Genomic DNA, 24,635 nt, shown 5'->3' with positions numbered 1-24,635 from the left:
AGCATGGCATAGCGAATCAGAATGACGTCTTAGATGAGGTTGTCCTCACCATCCTCGACTACAAAGTTGCCTCAAACCAAAATACCCAAAAGAAGTAACATAACACTACTACAGAAATAGGCATTTGCTATGGTCAAATGCGTAGCAAATTTGTAGCAATCACCCATTTTGCTACGGATTTGCTACGGATTTGGTTCGTAGCTACAAGTCCCGTCACTAATTTATTTGCTACGAACTTTAGCTACGGAAATTATGTTTGCGACGAATTTAGCTACGAAAAATCACGTCGCTATTTTAGCCACAGATTTGCTACAAAAAAGGTTGCAACGGAATTTCGCTATAGAATTTTAGCTACGGAGTTGTTTTGCTATGAATGTTCGCTACACAAATTTGCTACGTTTTTGCTATCATTTCGCTACAGAATTTAGCTATGAACTTGCTACGTTTTTTGCTATTGGTTTCGCTACAGAGTTTAGCTACGAATTACTACGATTTGGCTACAAAAATTTCCAAGATTTTGCTACAATTCTGCTATGGAATTTAGCTATGAATTTCGCTTGATTTTGCTATGGCTATAGCTATAGATTTTAGAAGGTATTTGCAAAAAAATTAGCTACGCATTTTGTTTGGAGTTTTTCAAATAAATTCCTTTCTTATATTGTTTTCTCTTTTTCCTTTATAAACATTATATTAAAATCTCATAAATATAAAAAACTCGAACAAAAATAAATACTCAAATGATATAGCATATTAATTCAAACATGACGATAAATATTAAAAACTCATACTAAAAGACCTAAATTATCCAAACATAACCAAATGCAACACGATAAAGATCCAAATAATTCAAACATAACCAAACATAACACCATAAAGATCCTAATTATCCAAAAGCAATACAATAAAATTCAACGCATCTTAAGTTGGTGGCAGGTTTTGCAACAACAATTGAATTTTCTCATTCATTTCAGCAAACAACCTCGCACCTTCTTCAATTTTCTCCATCATAACATGTTTCTCTATCTTATCTTGGTCCAACTCTGTTATTTTTTCCTTCAACCGTTCCACCTATAACATCCAAAGCAAAAATAACCCGTCAACATCCATTATAACACCTAAAAAAGTTATTACACCCATAGTTATAGAACATTACAAACAAACTAACTCAATATAACCTAATTCATTTTTTGAACAAGCTGAACTTTCAAATGTAAAACAGTATTGATCCAGATTATCGAGAAGCAATACAATCTATTTCAACATACTTATCGAAGTTAAGTGTTCAGACAATAATCGAACTCTTACTCGTTTCAATACACAATCTTGTGTTTTCTTCGATTTACTCCTCATAGATGTATAGCATGCTTCTCCCCTTTATTCTGTTCCAAATCCGATATTTATTCATGCAACTGTTGCACCAATAATTAATAGATTAGCACATCACCACTAACACACACATTAATAAACAAATCCATTAGAACCTATAATAATCTCTTTCAACAACTTACAAACAAATATAACTCAATAACTTAAAAGCTAACTCTATTTATGCCGTTGACATGAATTAAAGCAAACATTAACATGGGCATAAAGGTCCTACTCCTAGACATGAAATATTAAGAAAACCAAAGACAAGTTCACATTTACCAGTAGTCAAAACAATATATTAGTTAGTATTACAATTGCAATATAATAACCACTTTACAAAAGAGATTACAATAAGTAAATCTGAAACAAACACGACAATATTAAACTTGTTAGTAAAAATGGTCCATTTGACCTCCAAAGATCAAACCATGTTCCTAAATTATTAGTAATACCTTTCTAACATCAAAAGTAGTAACGATTTCAATTTGCATACATAGTCTTTAAACATATCAAACCATGTTACTCTTGCTGCAATGCAATCTGAAAACATGATGTTTAAAGGGGATAACTAATATTGGAAGTCACGACTAGGACATTAACTTTTTTTTCAATAAAAAAAGTATCAAGTCACAACTCATTGGAAGTGTTGTTAGCTAGTTAGTAAAACCAAATAATTAATACAAATCCATTACCCATCAAAATTGGGAACATTATAAATAGACAATCGATTCAATGGACGTTTAGAGAGAAACAACAAAGAGTTGGAGATAAATAGTAATTTATCGGATACAGCATAAACAACACAAATCATAATAACTTTATAACGATCAAAAAGCTTACAAATTTAACAAGCGTAGAAGAATAAAAAGAAATCGATATGCCTACCAGAGATGAAAATTAAGGGTTTCTGCCAACAACAACATAGTGAACCAATTAGTCGTTAAGACACCTCCTTGTCGAACATGGACGCCATCTGTGTAAAATAAACCCATAAAGCAAACTTAAACTTATGTATGACAAAACCCCCCAAACAATAGCAGCAAAATAACATTAATATAACACCTGTCACTATATTAGCAAACACAGGAAACATATGATACAAAGTTGGAAATCATAGAGAACATCTGAAAGTGATGTTGCAACATATGATACAAAGTTGGAAATCATAGAGAACATCTGAAAGTGATGTTGCACTGCTAGGGTAAGGGGTTAAAAAAAACTTAGATCTATATTAGTCTTTACCTTCTTCCTTTATGGAGAACCAAGAATTTAAAACTAACCGTCAATCAAAGCAAGATGCCGAAATATAGGGAAATATAGTGGGATGATGGGATTGGGATTAGGGAGATAAGGGGCGGGAAATTGAGAGGCGGGAGGTCACAGTGAAATTTGAGGAGCGAATTTTCAATTTTCTCTATTCTGTATGAATCTTTAAAATCAAGTTTATATATAAAAAATATATATATGTAATATTTACAACAAAAAAAAAATAATGGTTTAGTAATTAAGAAGTTTATTGGTTTTAGAAAATTAAAATAAAAATTAATTTGTAGATATAAATAGTCGATTATATCATGTTACCAATGTTATAATTTAATATAACGAGTATTAAGCACCCCCGTGTTGCGGCGGAGGCAAACACTAATGTCACACTACTGCCAGCGACCATCGACACTGAAGTTGCGGCGTGTTAATATGAAGAAATTAAAACGAAACGTAAAACATAGAATAAAATAACTAAGTTGATTTTGGCGTCGCACGTTACGATGAACCCGCGTCTATTTTTTCCCGCTTGAAAGGTTCATCGTAATCTATATATAATATATATCATTACCACTATACAAACCATAATGCATTCATTACAACAACCATTACATCAATATGTTACAAATTATATTATACAAGGTTTTGGCTAAATTAATTAGATTATTATAAATAATAATAATTTACAAATAAAACAACACAACTTGCAACAAAGCAATGCATGAAACACCATATTAACACATAGTACAATACCTTAATGCTAAAACCTAATGCAAATTAATAGTATATAAATAACGAGTGTTAATAATAACTAGTGAGATTTCCTGCACTCCGCAATGGGTTTCGGTCAGTATCAGTTAGTTTCATCAGTTAGATTTGTTATAAAATAGTTATGGTATCGACACTTAGTATATATTTCCCGCACTCCGCAACGGGTTTCGGTCGGTATTAGTTAGCTAGTTTCGTCAGTTCGCTTTGTTATAAAATAGTTATAGTACCGAAACTCAGTAGAGCAACCAGAAGAGATATTTTCGATAGGCAATGTTGTAAAACTCGGCCGAATCGGCTTGGAATCAGGTGTTCGTTGTAGGAATTTTCTCTAACTCAGTAACCAGGAATCAGACTCGGTCAAAGTCGAGCATGACTTAGTGGAAACGGTAGGAATCGTCAACCCAGTCAAAGTTTGAACTCGCTCGGGCATGACTCGGCGTAATCGGGAAGACAGCAAGACACAATCAAACTTGAGTATTACTTGGTTAAGCTTGGACAATATGGCATAGTCTTCAGCTAGGTGCGCGTAGAGGGGAGGGGGAGGCATGGGGCCCAAGGGGCAGGGGAGACGAGGGCGATGAGCGGATCAGGATGATGAGCTCCTGGATGATTGGGTAGAGTTCAAGAGATACGTTAGTGAGATATTGCATGGCACGCATGCCCACAGGTATTTGGGTAGATTTAGATTGATACATTTTAATCCACCTCGTATGATCGACTCGTGTTTTTAGGGCGATTGGCTTGGGTCGAGGGGTCATGCCTCGCCTTACCTCCCCGTGGTCCCGTTTGTTTAAGTCCGGACGGGACCGGGGTCATCAGGAGCCACCTTTCGTTTTGTGGAAACGCGGGGGAGGGGGCTTGAGTACTTCTACGACACGATAGCAGTAGAGTTCACATTTTGTGGCCAACGTCGCGAGTTAATGTTGCCACGGTTTGGGGTGGCGATTTGCATTTAGATGAACAAGAAGGCCGCTTCCTAGGCGTTTTATTGATGCGCTAGTCGCCACGATGAATGATGTGTTGTGGTCGTTTAGGCGCACACTTGGGAAGGAGACTTCTGGGACGGGCATTTGCCGTCCACGAAGTAGCTCGTTAGCCTTATGTATGACCCGTTGCACGGATATCTACATCAGTGTATTGTATTGTGGTTAAAATAACTGTCCACGAATACTGAACCTCATTGATCGTCTTTGTCCAACAATAATTAACGACATGGAATAATATTGACCCTAAATGTCGTTAGATACTCCAACTTAAACCTAACTGTCCTAAATTGACCAATATAGGTATTACCAACCCTTATCGACCAAATGATCATCATCGACTATTTAGCTCTACTTGTTGGCACTGTTCCCCCTCATGGTCTTTGTAGCATACTAGTTTATGCCCCGCCCGCGTTGCGGGGCGCTCGGCCAAATATATCTCTACCAATTAAAACAAAACACTATGAAAGTTTTGCTAGAAAAAAACGAAACCGATGAGAAGACTATAATTCTGAGGTGGTGATAAATCGTAAGTTCAACTGGGGTATAATCATAATTTGTCAAAAGCTACAATGATGGCAACATTGTAATTTTGAACTGGGGGCAAAATCGTAAATTTGACTGGGTAAAATCGTAATTTGTTGAAATCTTCAACGATGGTAAGACTGTAATTTTGAACTGGGGGGGCAAAGCGTAATTCTAAGCTGGGGTAAAATCGTAATATGTTCGGGCCAATGGGGAAGTGCCAGGCAGCTAGCTGGCTGACTATTCCCCTCCATGGATTTTGTATATTAACTGGGGCCCAAATTGTAATTCTAAGCTGGGGTAAAATCATAATTTGTTTGGGTCAATGGAGAAGTGTCAAGCAGCTGCTTGGCACTATTCCCCTCCATGGATTTTGTATATTTATAAAATGAGTGCAAATAATATGAAAACGTCATAGAAATCAATTACCAGAATGATCTCATATGTTTAACTAGTGATAAGTTCGATGTCAATTGGTACTAAAAATCCCAAGAATGGGCACCGATACCGAAAATACCTGGTGTGGTACCTGTATTTGAGTGATAAAACCGATAAATACTGGTACCGTACCAAACCGGTACCAAAAACGTCAAAAGTCGGTACCAAATTATTCGGTACCAGTACCCAGCACCATTTGCTCATCCCTATGCTTAATTTAGTATTATTTGTATGAGATAGCTATATTAAATGTATTTATGTTTACATCAGTTCATGTAAAATTGACTTTTATTTAACTATTTTTAAGTAATTAATATTTTGATTTTTTATTGTTTATATTATTAATTATTTTTTAATATTTTTTTGTCTATTTTTTGCTTATGGATTTTCTTACGCGTTTTTTTGTTGTTTTTTGAATATTTATTTTGTTAGTTTTGCTGTGGCTTTTGCTACCACTATTATTGATTAATTTAATTTTTTTTTGTTTTCTTTTGCAACGTATTTTGCTATGGATGTTACGATGGATATTAGTAAATTTTTTTTGAATAATTTCTTTTTCTTATTTTGTGATGAATTATTCTATAGATTTGCTATAGATTTTGCTAATTTTTAAGAATTTTTCTAGATTTTGCTATGAATTTTTCTACGGACTCTATTTACTTACCGATTTTGCTACCTTTTTTTAAACCTCAGTTAGTTAGTTTTTAAATTTTCATTTTTATGATTTACCTAAGGACTTTGCTACCAATTTTACTAAGTTTTTTTTTATATTTATTTCACAATTTTGCTATCGATTTTGCTACAGATTTTATTTTATTTATTTTTTGTTTATTTCTAAATACTTATTTTCATGGTTTTGCTACGGATTTTGCTAACGGTTTTGCTACATTATATTTTTTTATATTAATTTCATCAATTTCGCTACGGATTTGCTATGAGTTTTGCTATGAAATTCATTTGCGACAGAAGATCGTAGCTAATTCGTAGCAAAATGTGTTCGTAGCTAATCCGTAACTAACTCGTAGCAAAATTTGCCACCAGTTTTTTCCGTAGCAAAATTTCATAGCAAATGCCGTTTTTGTAGTAGTGTAACCAACATAAACTTGTAAGAAGGTCAGAACATAAGAAAAGCATCTTAAACGGTTACGGTAACCGAATACAACAGAGAACCAATGTCAATGACAAACCTGAAATCAATATCTCACCAACAACGTTAACCAATAACGTCTTAGAAGCATCTTAGACTCGTAGTTTTCAGCCTATCGAAAGGTGTGATCCGATTTTCAAAAACTTAATCAAAGGTTAGTAAGATCATGCTCATCCAAGTCTCTATCTTAATTTATATAAGGGTGTACATATTAACACACCTTATTCCCTAATTCCACACCCTTCTAGACGCCTCGTATAGGGCTATACGAGGCGTATAGGTTTGCTTTTCCGACCAGCTTCTGCACCTCGTACAACGTCACATCAGTCAACTTATACGGGGAGTCTAGCCCTGTACGAGAGGTCAATACGAGGGTACTTAGACGCCTCGTATAGACCTATACGAGGCGTCTTGGGCTGACCGATTTGACTATGATGAGACTATGCCCGACATGACTTAAAGGCATACGGGGAGTAAAGACCTATACGAGGCGTCTTTAGCTCACATAAAATGCAACCTACAGTGAGTTCTTGGTCCACATCCGAGCATTCAACAAACAAACACTCACATTCTGTTTCTTCTTTTATTTATTCGAAAGGGTGACTCTTGTTGTTTGTATTTACGTTCTTATCATCCCAGAGTGTTGAAATGTCATCATATTGGGACGGCAACTATATCTTTGGGCAGTATTCTAGCGAAAAGTGGAGGCACGAAAGCGTTCCGGTAACAGTTATTAGCGTAAATGTTTTAATTACTTGTTGTTTTAGTTTATTATTTACTAATGATGATACGGTTGTATATTTTGGAGGAGTCTGGCGTTCCCCATTCTAATGAGCAAGAGGAGGTTGTGTCTAGTATACAAGGAAAACAAAACAGCCCGTTTCTAGATTTGAACAAGCATCCTCCTGTTGATGAAACAGCCCCTGTAGATGACTCATACCATGCTAGTGGATACGGAGGAGACGGTGGATACGGAGGAGACGGTGGATACGGAGGAGACAGTGGATACGGAGGAGACGGTGGATACGGAGGAGACGGTGGATACGGAGGACACGGTGGATACGGAGGAGACCGTGGATACGGAGGAGACGGTGGATACGGAGGAGACGGTGGATACGGAGGAGACGGTGGATACGGAGGAGACGGTGGATACGGAGGACACGGTGGATATGGAGGAGACCGTGGATACGGAGGAGACGGTGGATACGGAGGAGACAGTGGATACGGTGGATACGGTGGATACGGGGGATACGGTGGATAAGAGGAGACGGTGATCATCAGCAATTCATTTCCCCGGGCACTCCTTACGTTCATCAAAACAATTCGGACGTTGGAGGATATGGTGGTTATGGTAGATATGGTGGTGAAGCACCTCCCATTCTGGACAGTCCGTACTTAAAAAAGACGGTATAAATTACTATTTTATTATTAATATTTTTATTATTATTATTATTATATTATTATTATTATTATTATTATTATTAATATTAATATTGTCGATGTTACAGGTTTTCAACTCCTTAGATGAACTAAAGAAACGGATACAAGAAATAGCAAACGCGGATGGTTTCGTTATTGTCACCCGCCGATCAAAGAAAATCGGGGGAAGAACCGGGAGGGTATGGCTTGAATGTGATCGTGGTGGTGAGCACCAGAGTACAGCAACACTTAGAAAAGCTGGAAGCAAAAAAACCGGTTGCCCGTTTTACCTGCTGGCTGTCCGAAACCACCCGTATGAAACCTGGGAGATAAAAGACGGAACAATTGAACATAACCACGAACTTTGTGAGGACCTGTCGGCCCACGCGTTTGTGCGAAGGTTTACTCCAAGCGAAATGAAACTGATCGAGCAGCTGACAGCTCAAAACATGGAGCCGCGCAAAATATTTCAAACGATAAGGAAGCAGGACCCCGACAGGTTTCATGTTCAGAAAGACGTTCAAAACGTTGTAGCGAAGATTAGAGCCGGACAAAGACAAGGATTGACTCCCACGCAGTCACTAGAAAATGTGCTGATAAACAATGACTTTATTTACGAGACACGGGAAGAACCCGGAACAGAGATCGTAACAGAGAGCTTCTTTCTTCATCGGGACTCGAGAGTCATGTGGCGTGCATTCCCCCACGTCATGATGATCGATGCAACGTACAAGACAAACATATACAATATGCCCTTTATCCAGATTGTTGGTATGACGCCTACCAACAAATCGTTTATTATCGCGCATGCCGTTGTTAGTAAAGAACGGGGTGATAACTTTGTGTGGGTGCTTGAGAGGGTTAAGTCAATGTTGGATGAATGTATGGAGCCACGTGTGATTTTAACGGATAGAGACCTAGCCCTTATGGGCGCGTGTGCTAAAGTATTTCCAGACGCCTCCAGGCTTCTTTGCAGGTGGCACATACAACAGAATGTTATGAAGCACTGCAAGGGTGCCTTCACAGACGAAGACTGGAAGAAATTTTTGTCATTCTGGGGGACATTGATTGAGTCTCCATCCATACCCATCTACGACTACCACTTGCGCAACATGCGAAAGCGACTTGTGGAGTGCAAACGTTCTAGTAAGTTTTTCTAATAACATACGACTCACCTATGCAAATTTTATTAAATTATTTTTACTTTTTAGGAGTCTTCAAATACGTGTACGATAACTGGCTAAAAGACTATAAGGAGATGTTTGTCTTTGCGTGGACTGATAAGAGGCGCAACTTTGGAAATCGTACTACAAACAGAGTTGAGAGCCAACACGCCAACTTAAAGAGATACGTCGAAGATAGGAGCTCGCTGGACCGTATAGTTGGTTGTGTCCGGGATATAGTTGAGACACAGTTCGGTGAAATAAGGAAGACTTTTCGAGAAAGCATCGAAAAAACAATGAAACACCACATACACCCGATGTTTCAACACCTACTTGGAAAAGTATCCCACACAGCCCTTGACTTTTTGCATGGAGAGGCAATTAGGAAGCTAGATGTCTTGGAGCGCTTTAATTCATCATGTGGTTGCCAAATGTGGCACAGCTGTGGGTTGCCCTGTGCTTGTAGGATAGAAAAGTACATGCGTGAAGGTAATAATTGTTAAACGTACAACACTTGTGTGATATATTTCCTTTTTTCATTTTACTTAAACAATATTGTTTTTAACCGTGCAGAGCGTCCGATTCAACTCGAAGACATAGATGTCTTCTGGCGGAAACTTAACTTCCAAAGTTGTAAATTGATAGACGACTCCCTTGACGTGGTCGAAGAGCTAGATGTTGTTAGACAACAGTTACAGTCGCACCCCCCAGCTCAGCAAAAAAGCCTGCTTTCAAAGATTAAAGCGGTGTTGACTCCAACGAAATCTACCAAGAAACCACCGGTTGTCCAACAAAATACTCGTGGCCGACCAACAACAAAGCAGGTACAAGAAAGGTTGGACGAGGCCTCTCGTATAGATGAAGAATTGAGGAGAAGCTCCTTCGGTGATGCAAACACGTGCTTTGAAGGTTCACGACAAAGTAAGTACGATAAACCTCGCCACAGCTCGTACGTTCCGTCTCAGGCCTCACAACAATCGGTTATAAGGTCCCAAAAACCCAAAGCGAGCCTAAGCCGTTCAAAGAGTTCTAAGAAGAAAGAGACACGAGATGATCATGGTTTTCCTTTAATCATTGGGGACGAGTACGTGGGAATCATCGAACGGTTTAAGTCTGACATTCCGCCAGTGTTCCATCCATACGTCTCGTGCATACGAGATGTGATGCCAGACGGTCATTGTGGGTTTCGGTCTGTGGCTGTGGGCTTAGGGATGGATCAGAGTTCATGGGGGCTTATTAGAAGGGACATTGTCTAAGAAATGGATCAGAACGAATCGATCTGGTTCCCAATATTTGAAGCATGGGCTGAAGGTTATTTTTACACGCATCGTCAGGGCCTAATTTGGGATTCAGTGGCCGGGTGTGGGGAGAATCACTGGATGGACTTCCCCTTTGCAGGACTTCTTATTGCACAAACGTACGGTATCGGGGTGCACCTGTTAACGACAACCATGGGTGCACCTGTTTATTAATCTCTGTTTTTGTATTTCGCTAACACTATCTGCAGGTATCTGCACCATTTGCTCGCTACTTCTATTTCGGCGCGCGGCTACAGCCGTGAGTGGTGTACGACCACAGATCTTTTTTTCCTTTATTGTTTGTTGTATAGGAGGCCGTGCGCGCTAGCACACGGTCTAGCCCAGTACTACGCCTCCGCCCATCACCGGCAGGAGCACGGATTTTTGTATGGCGGGGCGTACGTGACCGTCATTGCCCGTTCATTGGGCCTCGTACCACACCAGGACCCACATCTACGGACGCCGGCAATCATGCCGACGCGGATGGGTATGCCGACGCTGTGGGGGATGAGGGTTATCAAGAGGTTCCCCGTTGGCCCGCGGTTTAAAAACCGCGAAGGGGGCGTATGGACAGAGGAGCCTCTACCAGAGCATTTCGAGCCCGTTCATCCTCCTGCAGATCCTGCTGATGTAGTGCCCGTGGAGGACCCTCCGGAGGATCTAGACGGTGCAGCGATGCCACAGCCACCGCCACCTGCCGGGGCACCTCAGTTTCCACGTCACGTTATTCGAGGTCATGCCCCAAGAGCTGCGCTACATCCGGATGTACGAGCCGAGCTTGACAGGCTCAACGATTTGGTAGGTTGGCTGGTACGGGCGGAGCAGGATAGACGAGAGAGAGAGGGATTACCCCCGATACCGCTTCCACCGGTTCGAGCACCACATCAGCAGCACCAGCCGCAGCAGCAGCATCAGGATTCAGATTCGGATTTGGATGCATAGACCTGTTGTTGTTTTTATTGTTATTATGGATGTACAAACTTATCTTATATATTTTTGTTATGGATGTAAAAAGTTATCTTATATATGTCATATTTATGTTTATTTTCAGTTATTCGGTTACTTAATGATTGTTGTCTTAAATTTAGATAATATGGCAACAAAATATGTTTTGAATATAATACGGAAACAATATAACCCCCTGAATATAATACGGAAACAATATTTGAAAGAAATAAAATTTTAATCGAAAGAATAATATTTAAAAAAGTAAAATCTTAAAAACAATATAATATTTAATCGATATAATATATTTAAAGAGCCGATTTTTAAAATAGTTGATTAAAAAAAAAACAAAAACTTTTTATAGTGTAAAAAACAAAAAAAAAACAAAACTTTTTTTAAAACCAAAAAAGAACGATTTTTAAAATAGTTGATTTTTAAAAAACAAAAACTTTTTATAGTGTAAAAAAGAAAAAAAAAAACTTTTTTTAAAACCAAAAAAAATTTCAACCAAAAAACACATCTTCAAAAAAAACCATACCAAAACCCACCAAAACACCCCTCATTTCAGCAAAAAAAAAACACCAACCATAGACGCCTCGTATAGGGCTATACCCTTCGTATAGGGTTCCTTAAACATCGTGCCTGTCACACTCTGAGACCCCATCGAATTCAGTGCATGTACGCCTCGTATAGCTCTATACGAGGCGTCTAGGGCGCAAAAAGTGTGAAAATAGGCGGACAAGATGTCCGGATAGTCCCAGCCTTATATAATGTTAGTGCTCTGATGGTCGGATTCTTGGAAAAAATAATGGAGCATTCCCAAATTATTCATACTTAGACATAAATATAACACATATTACCTCTTCACCTTAACTGCACAAACACGGTATAAAACTCATGAACAACATTTACAAAATAGTTAGCATTCCCAAAGTATTCATACCATGTTGTTTACAAAAATACAGCACCAAGAAGTGGGTTTCTTGGTAATAGATACATCACCACTTAATACATCGCTATGTATTTTGGTAATAAATACATACAAATACCATCAAACCAAGTACTTGTCCCTTGATAATACATAATATTATATGTGAACTACAAAAGAACAAGTTCTACACCCTACCCATCAGGGAACATTGCTAACACCTCTGCAGAGGTGTGAAGTACGTCAACATCGATCACATGAAGGTCAAGATATATAGTAAGCCCTCACTGGTGGTTCGGTCATGAACGGCACAATCGGATCATTGGCAAAACGAAGATTTGCAGGATAATCAATGTTAACATGTCGCTTATGACGATGGTCACAGACCAAACCATAACGACGACTACCTTACAAAGCAACTTGTGCAGAATGAAATAACTTCTCGACAACGGAAGCAAAAATCCTTTCCTTTACATTTATTGATCTCACTGGCACCTTTGATCACGATAAAGAAGAAAGTGCACCTATATCAGCACAAACAATGGAAGGTTACCCTAAGATCAGCATTGGAAAGGCTCACTCCATAGAGAATTTCTTGAATATCTACGACATTCAAGGGAGCAAAGGCATTGCCATTAGCACCATCAATGAGGGGGTAACTTTGCCTCAAACATGCCATGGCTTCGGCAGCCTCACAATCCCTCATAATTTCAAATAATGAGCGAAAACGGAGAGGTTTACCCATAAGACTCTATGCCTCTTTTGCATAAAAGCTGGGAACCAATGATTATGAACAGACATGGAAGAAACAATGATCTACATGATCTCCTATTTCGGTTGTGATCCCAATGCAACTGAGCTACCAAAAAGGGGAAACCCTAAACCACCAAATAGTAAAAATAGAGGAAGCAAAACCTAAGGTACGATCGTCTACTCTCTTAATACTTTCTCTCTCAATAATTTACTCCCATACACCAAGACTTATTCTCACGCCGGAGGAAGTTACGGGAATAACCTCATTCCTGTAATGAGTCCTAACGGTGTGTTATTTTGTAGGTCATCGTTCAGGTTGCTGATATGGAAATTACCCGACAGAGACTTACCCATCTGATACACGTTTCTTCAATAACTAATTTGATGTGAAGTTCAAATTATTTCTATAAAGTTTGTAGAACTCTCTATACTCACTTATATTATATTTTTGCTCTCTACATCAATTAAGTTATCTACCAATAAAAATGATTATCTTATTGGTACATTTCAAAATCTTAATGGAACACTCTTTCTCACTCTATCTCTATATATTGATGTGTATACAGAGCGAAATAAAGTGAGAGAGTGTACCAATATGAATGTCGAATAAAATGGTCTCTTTTAAAATAATTATTAGTAAAAGCATTGAAGTAGATAAAACTCACATATTTTTAATTGTTAAAGATTACAAAATACAAAGAAAACCACACACATAAACTTAACATCACAAATAAATACAAATACAAACAGATTGTTTGCTAATATAAATATAAAAGGATATTTAATCAAATTCAAATACCCAATTCGCTTTGCACCTCCAAAATGGTCATAGCAGACTTTTGAAGTTGTTGAGATTCATCTTCGGTTAGATGCAAACTCGTCACTCCCATCACTCCGCTCCTTCCCAACTGTGTGGGCAAGCTAAGGAACACCTCGCCCCCGTTGATGCCATAGAACCCTTTAGCTAGTACTGAAACAGGATGCACCTTGCGTTGGTCCCTTAATATGGTCCGAGCTAGGTTAGCAACCGAGTAACCAATGGCCCATGATGTATAACCCTTTAAACCAATCACTTCATATGCACCTTGGACGACCTCTTTGTGTATGTTCTCGAGTGTTTGCTTCTCATAGGCGATTTGTTGTCTATCTAGAAAGCTAAGTATCGGCACTCCGCCAACGCTTATGCTTGACCATAGTGCTACAGATGAGTCTCCGTGCTCTCCCATGATATATGCCTTGAGTAAAAAGTTAGATAAAAGATTAATAACTAGTAAGTGACATGTTTACAAAATATTATTGGAATGTACGTTATAGATTTTTCATGTTATTTCATGTGTTTACTGATCAAGGATAATCTGTCCATTTCTTTTTATTCTTATTTTCTAATTTTGTTTAAATTTCCGACCAGTTTCTAACAAAACTCTGACGAGAACTAGGGTTAAGTTTTCGGCAGTTTTCTAGTAGTGTATGTAAGGACTCGTAAAACTTCAAACTAACCTGCACATCATGGGCATTGACATCAAGATGATCCGCAATGAGAAACCGAAAGCGTGAAGAATCCAGATTAGTACCTGACCCGATAACCCGGTTAGCTGGAAGCCCAGATAATTTCCATGCAACATACGTCAAAATATCCACCGGGTTAGACACTATCATCATAACAGTCTCCGGAGACCCGGCTGACAATGGAGGAATTATCTTGGAGAACAAACTCACATTCCTCTGCAACAAATTCAGCCTAGACTCCCCGGGTAACTGGCGGGCACCCGCGGTTACAATCACAAGATCAGAACCAACAGTGCATGAGTGATCAACGGATGCAGAGATAGTGGTACGTGGGAGGAATGCAGCGGCGTGCTGGAGGTCAAGCATCTCACCACGGAGCTTGTCGGGGTTAACGTCGACGAGAGCGATCTCGTCTGCGAGATCTTGTGTCAGAATGGTTTGTGCAATGGCCATACCGACATTTCCTACGCCAATGACGGAGATTTTGGTGTTGCGGGTGGTGGGTGGTGGTGGTAATGCACCATGGATGGGCTTGAAGAAGGACTGAGCTATGTTTAATCCATCTGGACCAAGAGCTAAAGATGAAGCACTAATTTTCTGCATTTTCGTCTTTGATGTGTTATACTCCAAAAAAGATGTTTGAAATATGGATTGTGATGGAATTGATGGAGATGTGGGAGTTGGTATTTATACTAACAAAGGTCATTATTTTATTAATATAGTATTTAGAGAAGAGCCATGATAGATTCAAGATCCATTTGATATCAAAACCGCTGCTTATCTAAAGTAGGATATTTGAGTTTTTATATGGGCCAATCTATCCGGACACCCACTGCGCCTAAATCCACACTTTTGCAAACCTAGACGCCTCGTATAGACCTATACGAGGCGTCCATGCACTGAATTCGATGGGTGTACAGGGGGTGTCAGGCACGTTGTTTAAGGAACCCTATACGCGGGGTCTTGGTCTATACGAGGCGTCTCCGTTTGGAAGTTTTTTTTGGCTGAAATGAGGGGTGTTTTGGTGGGTTTTGGGTTGGTTTTTTGGATGGTTTTTGAAGATTTGTTTTTTTGATGAAATTTTTTTAGGTTTTAAAAAAAGTTTTTTTTTCTTTTTTACACTATAAAAAGTTGTTGTTTTTTAAAAATTAACTATTTGCCTTTAAAAATCGTTTTTTTTTTATTTTTAAAAAAGTTTTGTTTTTTTTTTGTTTTTTACAATATAAAAAGTTTAAAAAAATTTTTTGTTTCAGCGTCGATTAAATCAACTATTTTAAAAATCGGCTCTTTAAATATATTATATTGTTTTTAACATTTTACTTTTTTAAATATTATTCTTTCGATTAAAATTTTATTTCTTTCAAATATTGTTTCCGTATTATATTCAGGGGTTATATTGTTTCCGTATTATCTAAATTTAAGAGAACAATCATTGAGTAACCGAATAACTGAAAACAAACATAAATATGACATATATAAGATAACTGTTTACATCCATAACAAAAATATAGAAGATAAGTTTGTACATCCACAATAACAATAAAAACAACAACAGGTCTATGCATCAAAATCCGAATCTGAATCCTGATGCTGCTGCTGCGGCTGGTGCTGCTGCTGCGGCTGCTGCTGCTGATGTGGTGCTCGAACCGGTGGAAGCGGTATCGGGGGTAATCCCTCTCTCTCTCGTCTATCCTGCTCCGCCCGTACCAACCAACCTACCAAATCGTCGAGCCTGTCAAGCCTGGCTCGTACATCCGGATGTAGTGCAGCTCCTGGGGCACCACCTCGAATAGCGTGACGTGGAAACTGAGGTGCCCCGGCAGGTGGCGGTGGCTGTGGCCCCGCTGCACCGTCTAGATCCTCCGGAGGGTCCTCCACGGGCACTACATCAGCAGGATCTGCAGGAGGATGAACGTCCTCGAAATGCTCTGGTAGGTCCTCCTCTCTCCATACGCCCCCCTCGCGGTTTTTAAACCGCGGGCCAACCGGGAACCTCTTGATAACCCTCATCCCCCATAGCGACGGCATACCCATCCGCGTCGGCATGATGGCCGGCGTCCGTAGATGTGGGTCCTGATGTGGTACGAGGCCAAATGAACGGGCAATGACGGTCACGTACGCCCCGCCATACAAAAATCCGCGCTCCTGCCGGTGATGGCCGGAGGCGAAGTACTGGGCTAGACCGTGTGCTAGCGCGCACGGCCTCCTATACAACAAACAATATAGGAAAAAAAGATCTGTGGTCGTACACCACTCACGGCTGTAGCCGCGCGCTGATATAGAAGTGGCGAGCAAATGGTGCAGATACCTGCAGATAGTGTTAGCGAAATACAAAAACAGAGATTAATAAACAGTGCATATAATCACAATAATTGCAATAATAAACGTACATACCTGTATAGTGGGTCGCTAACAAACGACACCCTCCCCTTCGACTTGTCATGCTCCCAATGATCCGCCCCCGCAATCACCTGCCAAAACCCAACAAGAGTGGGTTTTTCAACCACCACTAGCCCCGCTGTGTAGATCTCAGTCTCGATCTCCTCCTGCATGTATAAACCAGAGCGCACCGCAAACTCTGCTAGCGTCATCGAACGCTGAACGCCAGCAAGCCTGAAAGAAACCTCAGGCGGAGGGGGAGCACCTGGGTACGGAATCATAAATAAAACAATATAATAATAAATAATAAATAATAAATAATAATAATAATATTAATAACAATAACAATAATTAATAATAATAATAATAATAATAATATAAAGAAATAAATAAATAAATAAATAAATAAATAAATAATATTAATAAATAAATAAATAAATATCAATAACATTCACCTGGGTACGGAATCGGCACTGGCTCCCCAGGAGGGTGAAATGTGAATGACGAAATGAACTCGACCAGCAGCTCCCTGTAGGTCGGCGTGTGCGCCAAATCAAAAAGACGATGCCACGGGGAATCGATAGGTATAAACCGACGCACTCTCGGCGTCTCAGCAATCTCCTCCATCGCATCCCAGTCGATCGATGCATGCGATCCAACGTGCATCCTCCTAAGCTTCTGGCAATGACGGGCGGCGTCAGTGCCGTCGGGAAACTCTAGATAGGGATGCCCCTGCAACGTATCCACAGGCGGTCGCTGTCTCCGTCGTGGACCCTGCTGAACCGGCTCTATGTGCATGTCATCGCCCGGCATCAGATCGTCCTCCATAATAAATACTGTATACGTATACAATAATAATAATATTAATAAATAATAAATAATAAATAATAAATAATAAATAATAATATTAATAACAATAACAATAATTAATAATTAATAATAATAAATAATAAATAATAAATAATAATATTAATAACAATAACAATAATTAATAATAATAAATAATAAATAATAAATAATAATATTAATAACAATAACAATAATTAATAATAATAATAATATAAATAAATAAATAATAAATAATAAATAATAATATTAATAACAATAACAATAATTAATAATAATAATAATATAAATAAATAAATAAATAAATAATAATAATATTAATAATAATGTTTTTAATAATAATAATTAATAAATAATAATAATAATAATAATATTTAATAATATAATTAATAAATAATAATAATATTTAATAATAATTAATAAATAATAATAATAATATAATTAATAAAAAAAAAAAAAAAAAAAAAACAGACCCTCGTATAGCCCTCGTATAGGGCTATACTCAGCGTCCTGTTCCACAAGTTCTTCATCATCATCAACATCAAACCCCCAAAACCCAACCAAATTCAACTTTTAGGGCAAACCTACGGTCTAAAGGCATAAACGAGACAAAAATACTTAACTACGGGATGAAATACGTACCGGTGATGCTTCGATTCTTCAAAAATACGGTTGAAATACGTACGAGGCGTATAGATCCGAATGCACCGTATATGTGTGTGTTTTTGTTTGTGTGTGTGATCTGTGTCGTCTAGGCCCCCCCCCTGTGTTATACGAAGCCTAGACGCCTCGTATAGAGCTATACGAGGCGTCTATGCTTTTTGCTAAATGACATTTTTGCCCCTGTTTTACCCTTAGTATAGCCTTTTATCAGGGGCAAAATGGTAATTAACCATTCCAAAAAGATATTTCTGGAATGGTTAATTACCATTTTGCCCCTGAAAAAAGGCTATACTAAGGGGTAAACAGGGGCATAATGGTAATTTAATAATACATTTTATTAATTAAAAAAAGAAATGGCAAAAAGTAACCGCCTCAACTGTACTCCTCGTACAGGTCTGTACGAGTCGTACAATTTTGAAATTACCTTTTAGCCCCTGCTAAGTGGCTATACTGGGGGCATATCAGGGGTAAAATAGTAATTAACTAAAATGATTTTCAAAATTCAAATTCAAAATTCAAATTTAAACCGCTCAAAGAGACGCCCCGTACAGGTCTGTACGAAGCGTCTACTTTCAAAAAATTCAAATTTTGAATTTCAGATATTCAAAAATTGAATTTTCAAAATCCCGCTCAACTGTACTCCTCGTACAGGTCTGTACGAGGCGTCTGGTTGGTGTAAAATTACCTTTGAGCCCCTGGAATAAGCCTCTATTGGGGGCCTATCAGGGGCTAAATGGTCTTTTGTGCAATATGATACGAGGAGTCTAGTTCTATACGAAGCGTATAGTTTTTTTTTTGTAGAAAAATTTAAAAAAATACTATTAATTCCAAAAAAATATTATTCATTACAAAAAAAATACTATTAATTACAAAGTTACACTATTAATTCCAAAAAAAATACTATTAATTACAAAAAAAATACTAATAATTATAAAAAAATACTAATAATTACAAAAAAATTCTATTAATTACAAAAAAAATACTAATAATTACAAAAAAATTCTATTAATTCCAAAAAAATACTATTAATTACAAAAATCATTCTTCCGTGTAACTATCTATGTAATTAAGACTGGGGTTTGATCTTGGTCGAGGATTCATTATCGATGTATACCATTCTAGACGTGGCAAGTACATATCTTCCCATTGTTCTGTGTGGGGTCTTCGGTGGGTCAACCATAGCCCGTGTGCTGGTGGCATAGGATAATCCCCTTCCAGCTTAACATGTATGAAGTGGTTCTCGTTAACATGTGTAAGCGTTATGAATAATGGTTGTTGATTAGCCGGAGGACTTAGTATTGGGAAGTAAGTGGAACTCGCACCCATGGTTGTCGTTAACAGGTGCACCCCGATACCGTACGTTTGTGCAATAAGAAGTCCTGCAAAGGGGCTTCTCCTCAATTCTTCATCTATACGAGAGGCCTCGTCCAACCTTTCTTGTACCTGCTTTGTTGTTGGTCGGCCACGAGTATTTTGTTGGACAACCGGTGGTTTCTTGGTAGATTTCGTTGGAGTCAACACCGCTTTAATCTTTGAAAGCAGGCTTTTTTGCTGAGCTGGAGGGTGCGACTGTAATTGTTGTCTAACAACATCTAGCTCTTCGACCACGTCAAGGGAGTCGTCTATCAATTTACAACTTTGGAAGTTAAGTTTCCGCCAGAAGACGTCTATGTCTTCGAGTTGAATCGGATGCTCTGCACGGTTAAAAACAATATTGTTTAGGTAAAATGAAGGAAAGGAAATATATCACACAAGTGTTGTACGACGTTCAATAATTATTACCTTCACGCATGTACTTTTCTATCCTACAAGCACAGGGCAACCCACAGCTGTGCCACATTTGGCAACCACATGATGAATTAAAGCGCTCCAAGACATCTAGCCTCCTAATTGCCTCTCCATGCAACAAGTCAAGGGCTTTGTGGGATACTTTTCCAAGTAGGTGTTGAAACATCGGGTGTTTGTGGTGTTTCATTGTTTTTTCGATGCTTTCTCGAAAAGTCTTCCTTATTTCACCGAACTGTGTCTCAACTATATCCCGGACACAACCAACTATACGGTCCAGCGAGCTCCTATCTTCGACGTATCTCTTTAAGTTGGCATGTTGGCTCTCAACTCTGTTTGTAGTACGATTACCAAAGTTGCGCCTCTTATCAGTCCACGCAAAGACAAACATCTCCTTGTAGTCTTTTAGCCAGTTATCGTACACGTATTTGAAGACTCCTAAAAAGTAAAAATAATTTAATAAAATTTGCATAGGTGAGTCGTATGTTATTAGAAAAACTTACTAGAACGTTTGCACTCCACAAGTCGCTTTCGCATGTTGCGCAAGTGGTAGTCGTAGATGGGTATGGATGGAGACTCAATCAATGAACCCCAGAATGACAAAAATGTCTTCCAGTCGTCGTCTGTGAAGGCACCCTTGCAGTGCTTCATAACATTCTGTTGTATGTGCCACCTGCAAAGAAGCCTGGAGGCGTCTGGAAATACTTTAGCACACGCGCCCATAAGGGCTAGGTCTCTATCCGTTAAAATCACACGTGGCTCCATACATTCATCCAACATTGCCTTAACCCTCTCAAGCACCCACACAAAGTTATCACCCCGTTCTTTACTAACAACGGCATGCGCGATAATAAACGATTTGTTGGTAGGCGTCATACCAACAATCTGGATAAAGGGCATATTGTATATGTTTGTCTTGTACGTTGCATCGATCATCATGACGTGGGGGAATGCACGCCACAAGACTCTCGAGTCCCGATGAAGAAAGAAGATCTCTGTTACGATCTCTGTTCCGGGTTCTTCCCGGATCTCGTAAATAAAGTCGTTCTTCATCAGCACATTTTCTAGTGACTGCATGGGAGTCAATCCTTGTCTTTGTTCGGCTCTAATCTTCGCTACAACGTTTTGAACGTCTTTCTGAACATGAAACCTGTCGGGGTCCTGCTTCCTTATCGTTTGAAATATTTTGCGCGGCTCCATGTTTTGAGCTGTCAGCTGCTCGATCAGTTTCATTTCGCTTGGAGTAAACCTTCGCACAAACGCGTGGGCCGACAGGTCCTCACAAAGTTCGTGGTTATGTTCAATTGTTCCGTCTTTTATCTCCCAGGTTTCATACGGGTGGTTTCGGACAGCCAGCAGGTAAAACGGGCAACCGGTTTTTTTGCTTCCAGCTTTTCTAAGTGTTGCTGTACTCTGGTGCTCACCACCACGATCACATTCAAGCCATACCCTCCCGGTTCTTCCCCCGATTTTCTTTGATCGACGGGTGACAATAACGAAACCATCCGCATTTGCTATTTCTTGTATCCGTTTCTTTAGTTCATCTAAGGAGTTGAAAACCTGTAACATCGACAATAATAATAATAATAATAATAATAATAATAATAATAATAATAATAATAATAATAATATAATAATAATAATAATATAATAAAAATAATAATAATAAAATTAATAATAATAAAATATTAATAATAAAATAGTAATTTATACCGTCTTTTTTAAGTACAGACTGTCCAGAATGGGAGGTGCTTCACTACCATATCTACCATATCCACCATAACCACCATATCCTCCAACGTCCGAATTGTTTTGATGAACATAAGGAGTGCCCGGGGAAATGAATTGCTGATGATCACCGTCTCCTCCGTATCCACCGTATCCCCCGTATCCACCGTATCCACCATATCCACCGTCCCCTCCGTATCCACCGTCTCCTCCGTATCCACCGTCTCCTCCGTATCCACGGTCTCCTCCGTATCCACCGTCTCCTCCGTATCCACCGTCTCCTCCGTATCCACGGTCTCCTCCGTATCCACGGTCTCCTCCGTATCCACCGTCTCCTCCGTATCCACCGTGTCCTCCGTATCCACCGTCTCCTCCGTATCCACCGTCTCCTCCGTATCCACTAGCAGGGTATGAGTCATCTACAGGGGCTGTTTCATCAACAGGAGGATGCTTGTTCAAATCTAGAAACGGGCTGTTTTGTTTTCCTTGTATACTAGACACAACCTCCTCTTGCTCATTAGAATCGGGAATGCCAGACTCCTCCAAAATAGACAACCGTATCATCATTAGTAAATAATAAACGAAAACAACAAGTAATTATAACATTTACGCTAATAACTGTTACCGGAACGCTTTCGTGCCCCCAGTTTTCGCTAGAATATTGCCCGAAGATATAGTTGCCGTTCCAATATGATGACATTTCAACACTCCGGGATGATAATAACGCAAACACAAATAAAAAAACAAACAGAATGTGAGTGGTTTTTTGTTGAAACCTCGGATGTGGACCAAGAACGCACTGTAGGTTGCATTTTATGGGAGCTAAAGACGCCTCGTATAGGTCTTTACTCCCCGTATGCCTTTAAGTCATGTCAGACATAGTCCCTTCATAGTCAAATCGGTCAGTCCAAGACGCCTCGTATAGGTCTATACGAGGCGTCTAAGGGCCTTCGTATTGGCCCCTCGTACAGGCCTAGACTCCCCGTATAAGTTGACTGATGTGACGTTGTACGAGGTGCAGAAGTTGGTCGGGAAAAGCAACCCTATACGCTTCGTATAGCCCTATACGAAGCGTATAGAAGGGTGTGGATTTAGGGAACAAGGTGTCTGAATATGTACACCCTTTTATATTAAGTAATAATGAGTATTGATAAGCTAAGTAGATAAAGCAGCATGATTAAATTTCCTTTTATGGTTTTGAAACCATGGGTAGATTATTATATAAAATAGTCTTATATAAGTAGCAGCATATATAACATATATGACCACGTACATAATATAATATGTAAGCCTGGAAACAAATGCCTTAATATTGAAAGTCATTCTATAATCAGACAATAGCCATTAACACCCACTCACTCCTGTACACACAATCTAAATTTAATTTTCTTTTTAAGTAATAAACAAGAGATGAATCGTACGTACTGTTACATAAATTATTACACACACCACATACTGTAACGTTTTATTGGATTATATGTGTTTTTATAGATAATAGCATATGATTTGAGAGGTGATTAGTACATCTATAATTTATTTATTATCTATTAATTTTTATCTTCAAAATACATATCATGCATGTGGTAAAGTATAAATACATAGTCTCCTAAAAATAGAAAGTCGGGAAGAATATTAAACGTACTTTGGTTGAACTCATTCAAACGGCATTAGAACCGCCTTGTCGAACTCATCTCAAACGGCATAAGAGATTTTAGGTTTTCGTTTTTTGTGTTTGGATTTTTAGTTTGGATTATTGTGTCTTTATATTTAGCGTTGTGTCTTTTCTCTATTTGCGTCATTGTGTCTTTTTTGCGTTCTATTGTGTCTTTTTTCTACATTGTGTTATATTTGTCGGCATTGTATTATATTTTACGATACATTATATTTCTGTACCCTTCACAAATTTTCACAAATTTAGGAGAATTTAAAGGATATGTGTTCTATATATATATATATGCCTCTTCAACTTGTTTTTCCTATAACCTGTTAAACAATGCAATCATAAATAACATTAAAACAGTATGTATGTTTAAATATTTAGTATAAATTCAGTTATTGATACTTATTATTTAATTATAGATAGTTGTATCATTAACCAGATAAATTTAATATGAAGTTAATTTTGAATAGGGTAAATTACTTTTTGAGTCCCTGTGTTTTATAATCTGAGTCCCCATAAGCATTTTCTTTAACCATTTGAGTCCAAATTTCTAACGCAGTTAGAATTTTGTTGTTAAGTTTTGTTAAATGACCAAATTACCCCTATAAAACACAGGGACTCAAAAAGAAAAATTATATATAATCCCCCAATTAACATTTACAACCTTCCTTCACCACCATCATTCACCTTCCTTATTCAATACCCAACCTGAAACCCTAGCCCTTTAATCTCAAAATCCAAGTTGTATAGTGTAAAATAAGTTGGGGTTTTTTTATCTATATTAAAAACCGAATCAATTGATACAAAGAACACGTATCGGTTGCGAGTAAAAGAAGAAACGGAAAAAATCCGGTGAAGTTCTGCAATTTCAGCAACGAGGAACAACTTCCGGCGAGTTTTCAGTATGATTTGAGTGGATTGGAGTGGTAAACGATTAAAGGATCATTCTGGGGTTAGTTTATATAACAAACTTGAGAGAAATCAAACCTAAATCGCGATCTTTGATTCAGTTTTGATTTAATATTGAAAATATACAATTTTCCATTTATAAAACGATTTGATCTGAT

The 24,635-nt window shown here is 38.4% G+C and overlaps 2 protein-coding genes and 1 long non-coding RNA gene across 3 annotated transcripts; all 3 read right to left on the bottom strand.

Moving 5' to 3' along the window:
* Nucleotides 1–791: 791 nt before the first annotated feature.
* LOC110922982 lies at nucleotides 792–2,726 on the bottom strand. The gene is made up of 4 exons (XR_002583613.2): nucleotides 2,611–2,726; nucleotides 2,254–2,341; nucleotides 1,306–1,409; nucleotides 792–1,068 (listed from the first exon to the last, which is right to left on the bottom strand). It is a non-coding gene; the product is annotated as an uncharacterized LOC110922982 (long non-coding RNA).
* Nucleotides 2,727–13,631: 10,905 nt separating this feature from the next.
* LOC110921871 (L-lactate dehydrogenase B-like) lies at nucleotides 13,632–15,110 on the bottom strand. Its single transcript, XM_022166192.2, has 2 exons — nucleotides 14,499–15,110; nucleotides 13,632–14,236 (listed from the first exon to the last, which is right to left on the bottom strand). Exons 1-2 carry the CDS (start codon nucleotides 15,108–15,110, stop codon nucleotides 13,793–13,795), a joined length of 1,056 nt encoding a protein of 351 aa, XP_022021884.1. The 3' UTR covers nucleotides 13,632–13,792.
* A 731-nt stretch (nucleotides 15,111–15,841) lies between these two features.
* LOC110924217 lies at nucleotides 15,842–21,469 on the bottom strand. The gene is made up of 4 exons (XM_035987086.1): nucleotides 20,684–21,469; nucleotides 17,342–17,722; nucleotides 16,902–17,151; nucleotides 15,842–16,815 (listed from the first exon to the last, which is right to left on the bottom strand). Exons 1-4 carry the CDS (start codon nucleotides 21,411–21,413, stop codon nucleotides 16,065–16,067), a joined length of 2,112 nt encoding a protein of 703 aa, XP_035842979.1. The 5' UTR covers nucleotides 21,414–21,469; the 3' UTR covers nucleotides 15,842–16,064.
* Between the last annotated feature and the right edge of the window lie 3,166 nt (nucleotides 21,470–24,635).

This window comes from Helianthus annuus, chromosome 17 (assembly GCF_002127325.2).
Source record: "Helianthus annuus cultivar XRQ/B chromosome 17, HanXRQr2.0-SUNRISE, whole genome shotgun sequence".
In the NCBI taxonomy this organism is placed as follows: Eukaryota; Viridiplantae; Streptophyta; class Magnoliopsida; order Asterales; family Asteraceae; genus Helianthus; species Helianthus annuus.
This window is presented reverse-complemented; position numbering and strand designations above follow the sequence as displayed.

Coding starts and splice junctions, on each gene's coding strand:
- LOC110921871 (XM_022166192.2), bottom strand. CDS start 15,110: ATGCAGAAAATTAGTGCTTCATCTTTAGCTCTTGGTCCAGATGGATTA. Junction 14,237..14,498: donor TCAATGCCCATGATGTGCAG/GTTAGTTTGAAG, acceptor TTTTTACTCAAG/GCATATATCATGGGAGAGCA.
- LOC110924217 (XM_035987086.1), bottom strand. CDS start 21,413: ATGAAACTGATCGAGCAGCTGACAGCTCAAAACATGGAGCCGCGCAAA. Junction 17,723..20,683: donor TGTGGAGTGCAAACGTTCTA/GTAAGTTTTTCT, acceptor ATACGTATACAG/TATTTATTATGGAGGACGAT. Junction 16,816..16,901: donor GTTAGCGACCCACTATACAG/GTATGTACGTTT, acceptor CACTATCTGCAG/GTATCTGCACCATTTGCTCG.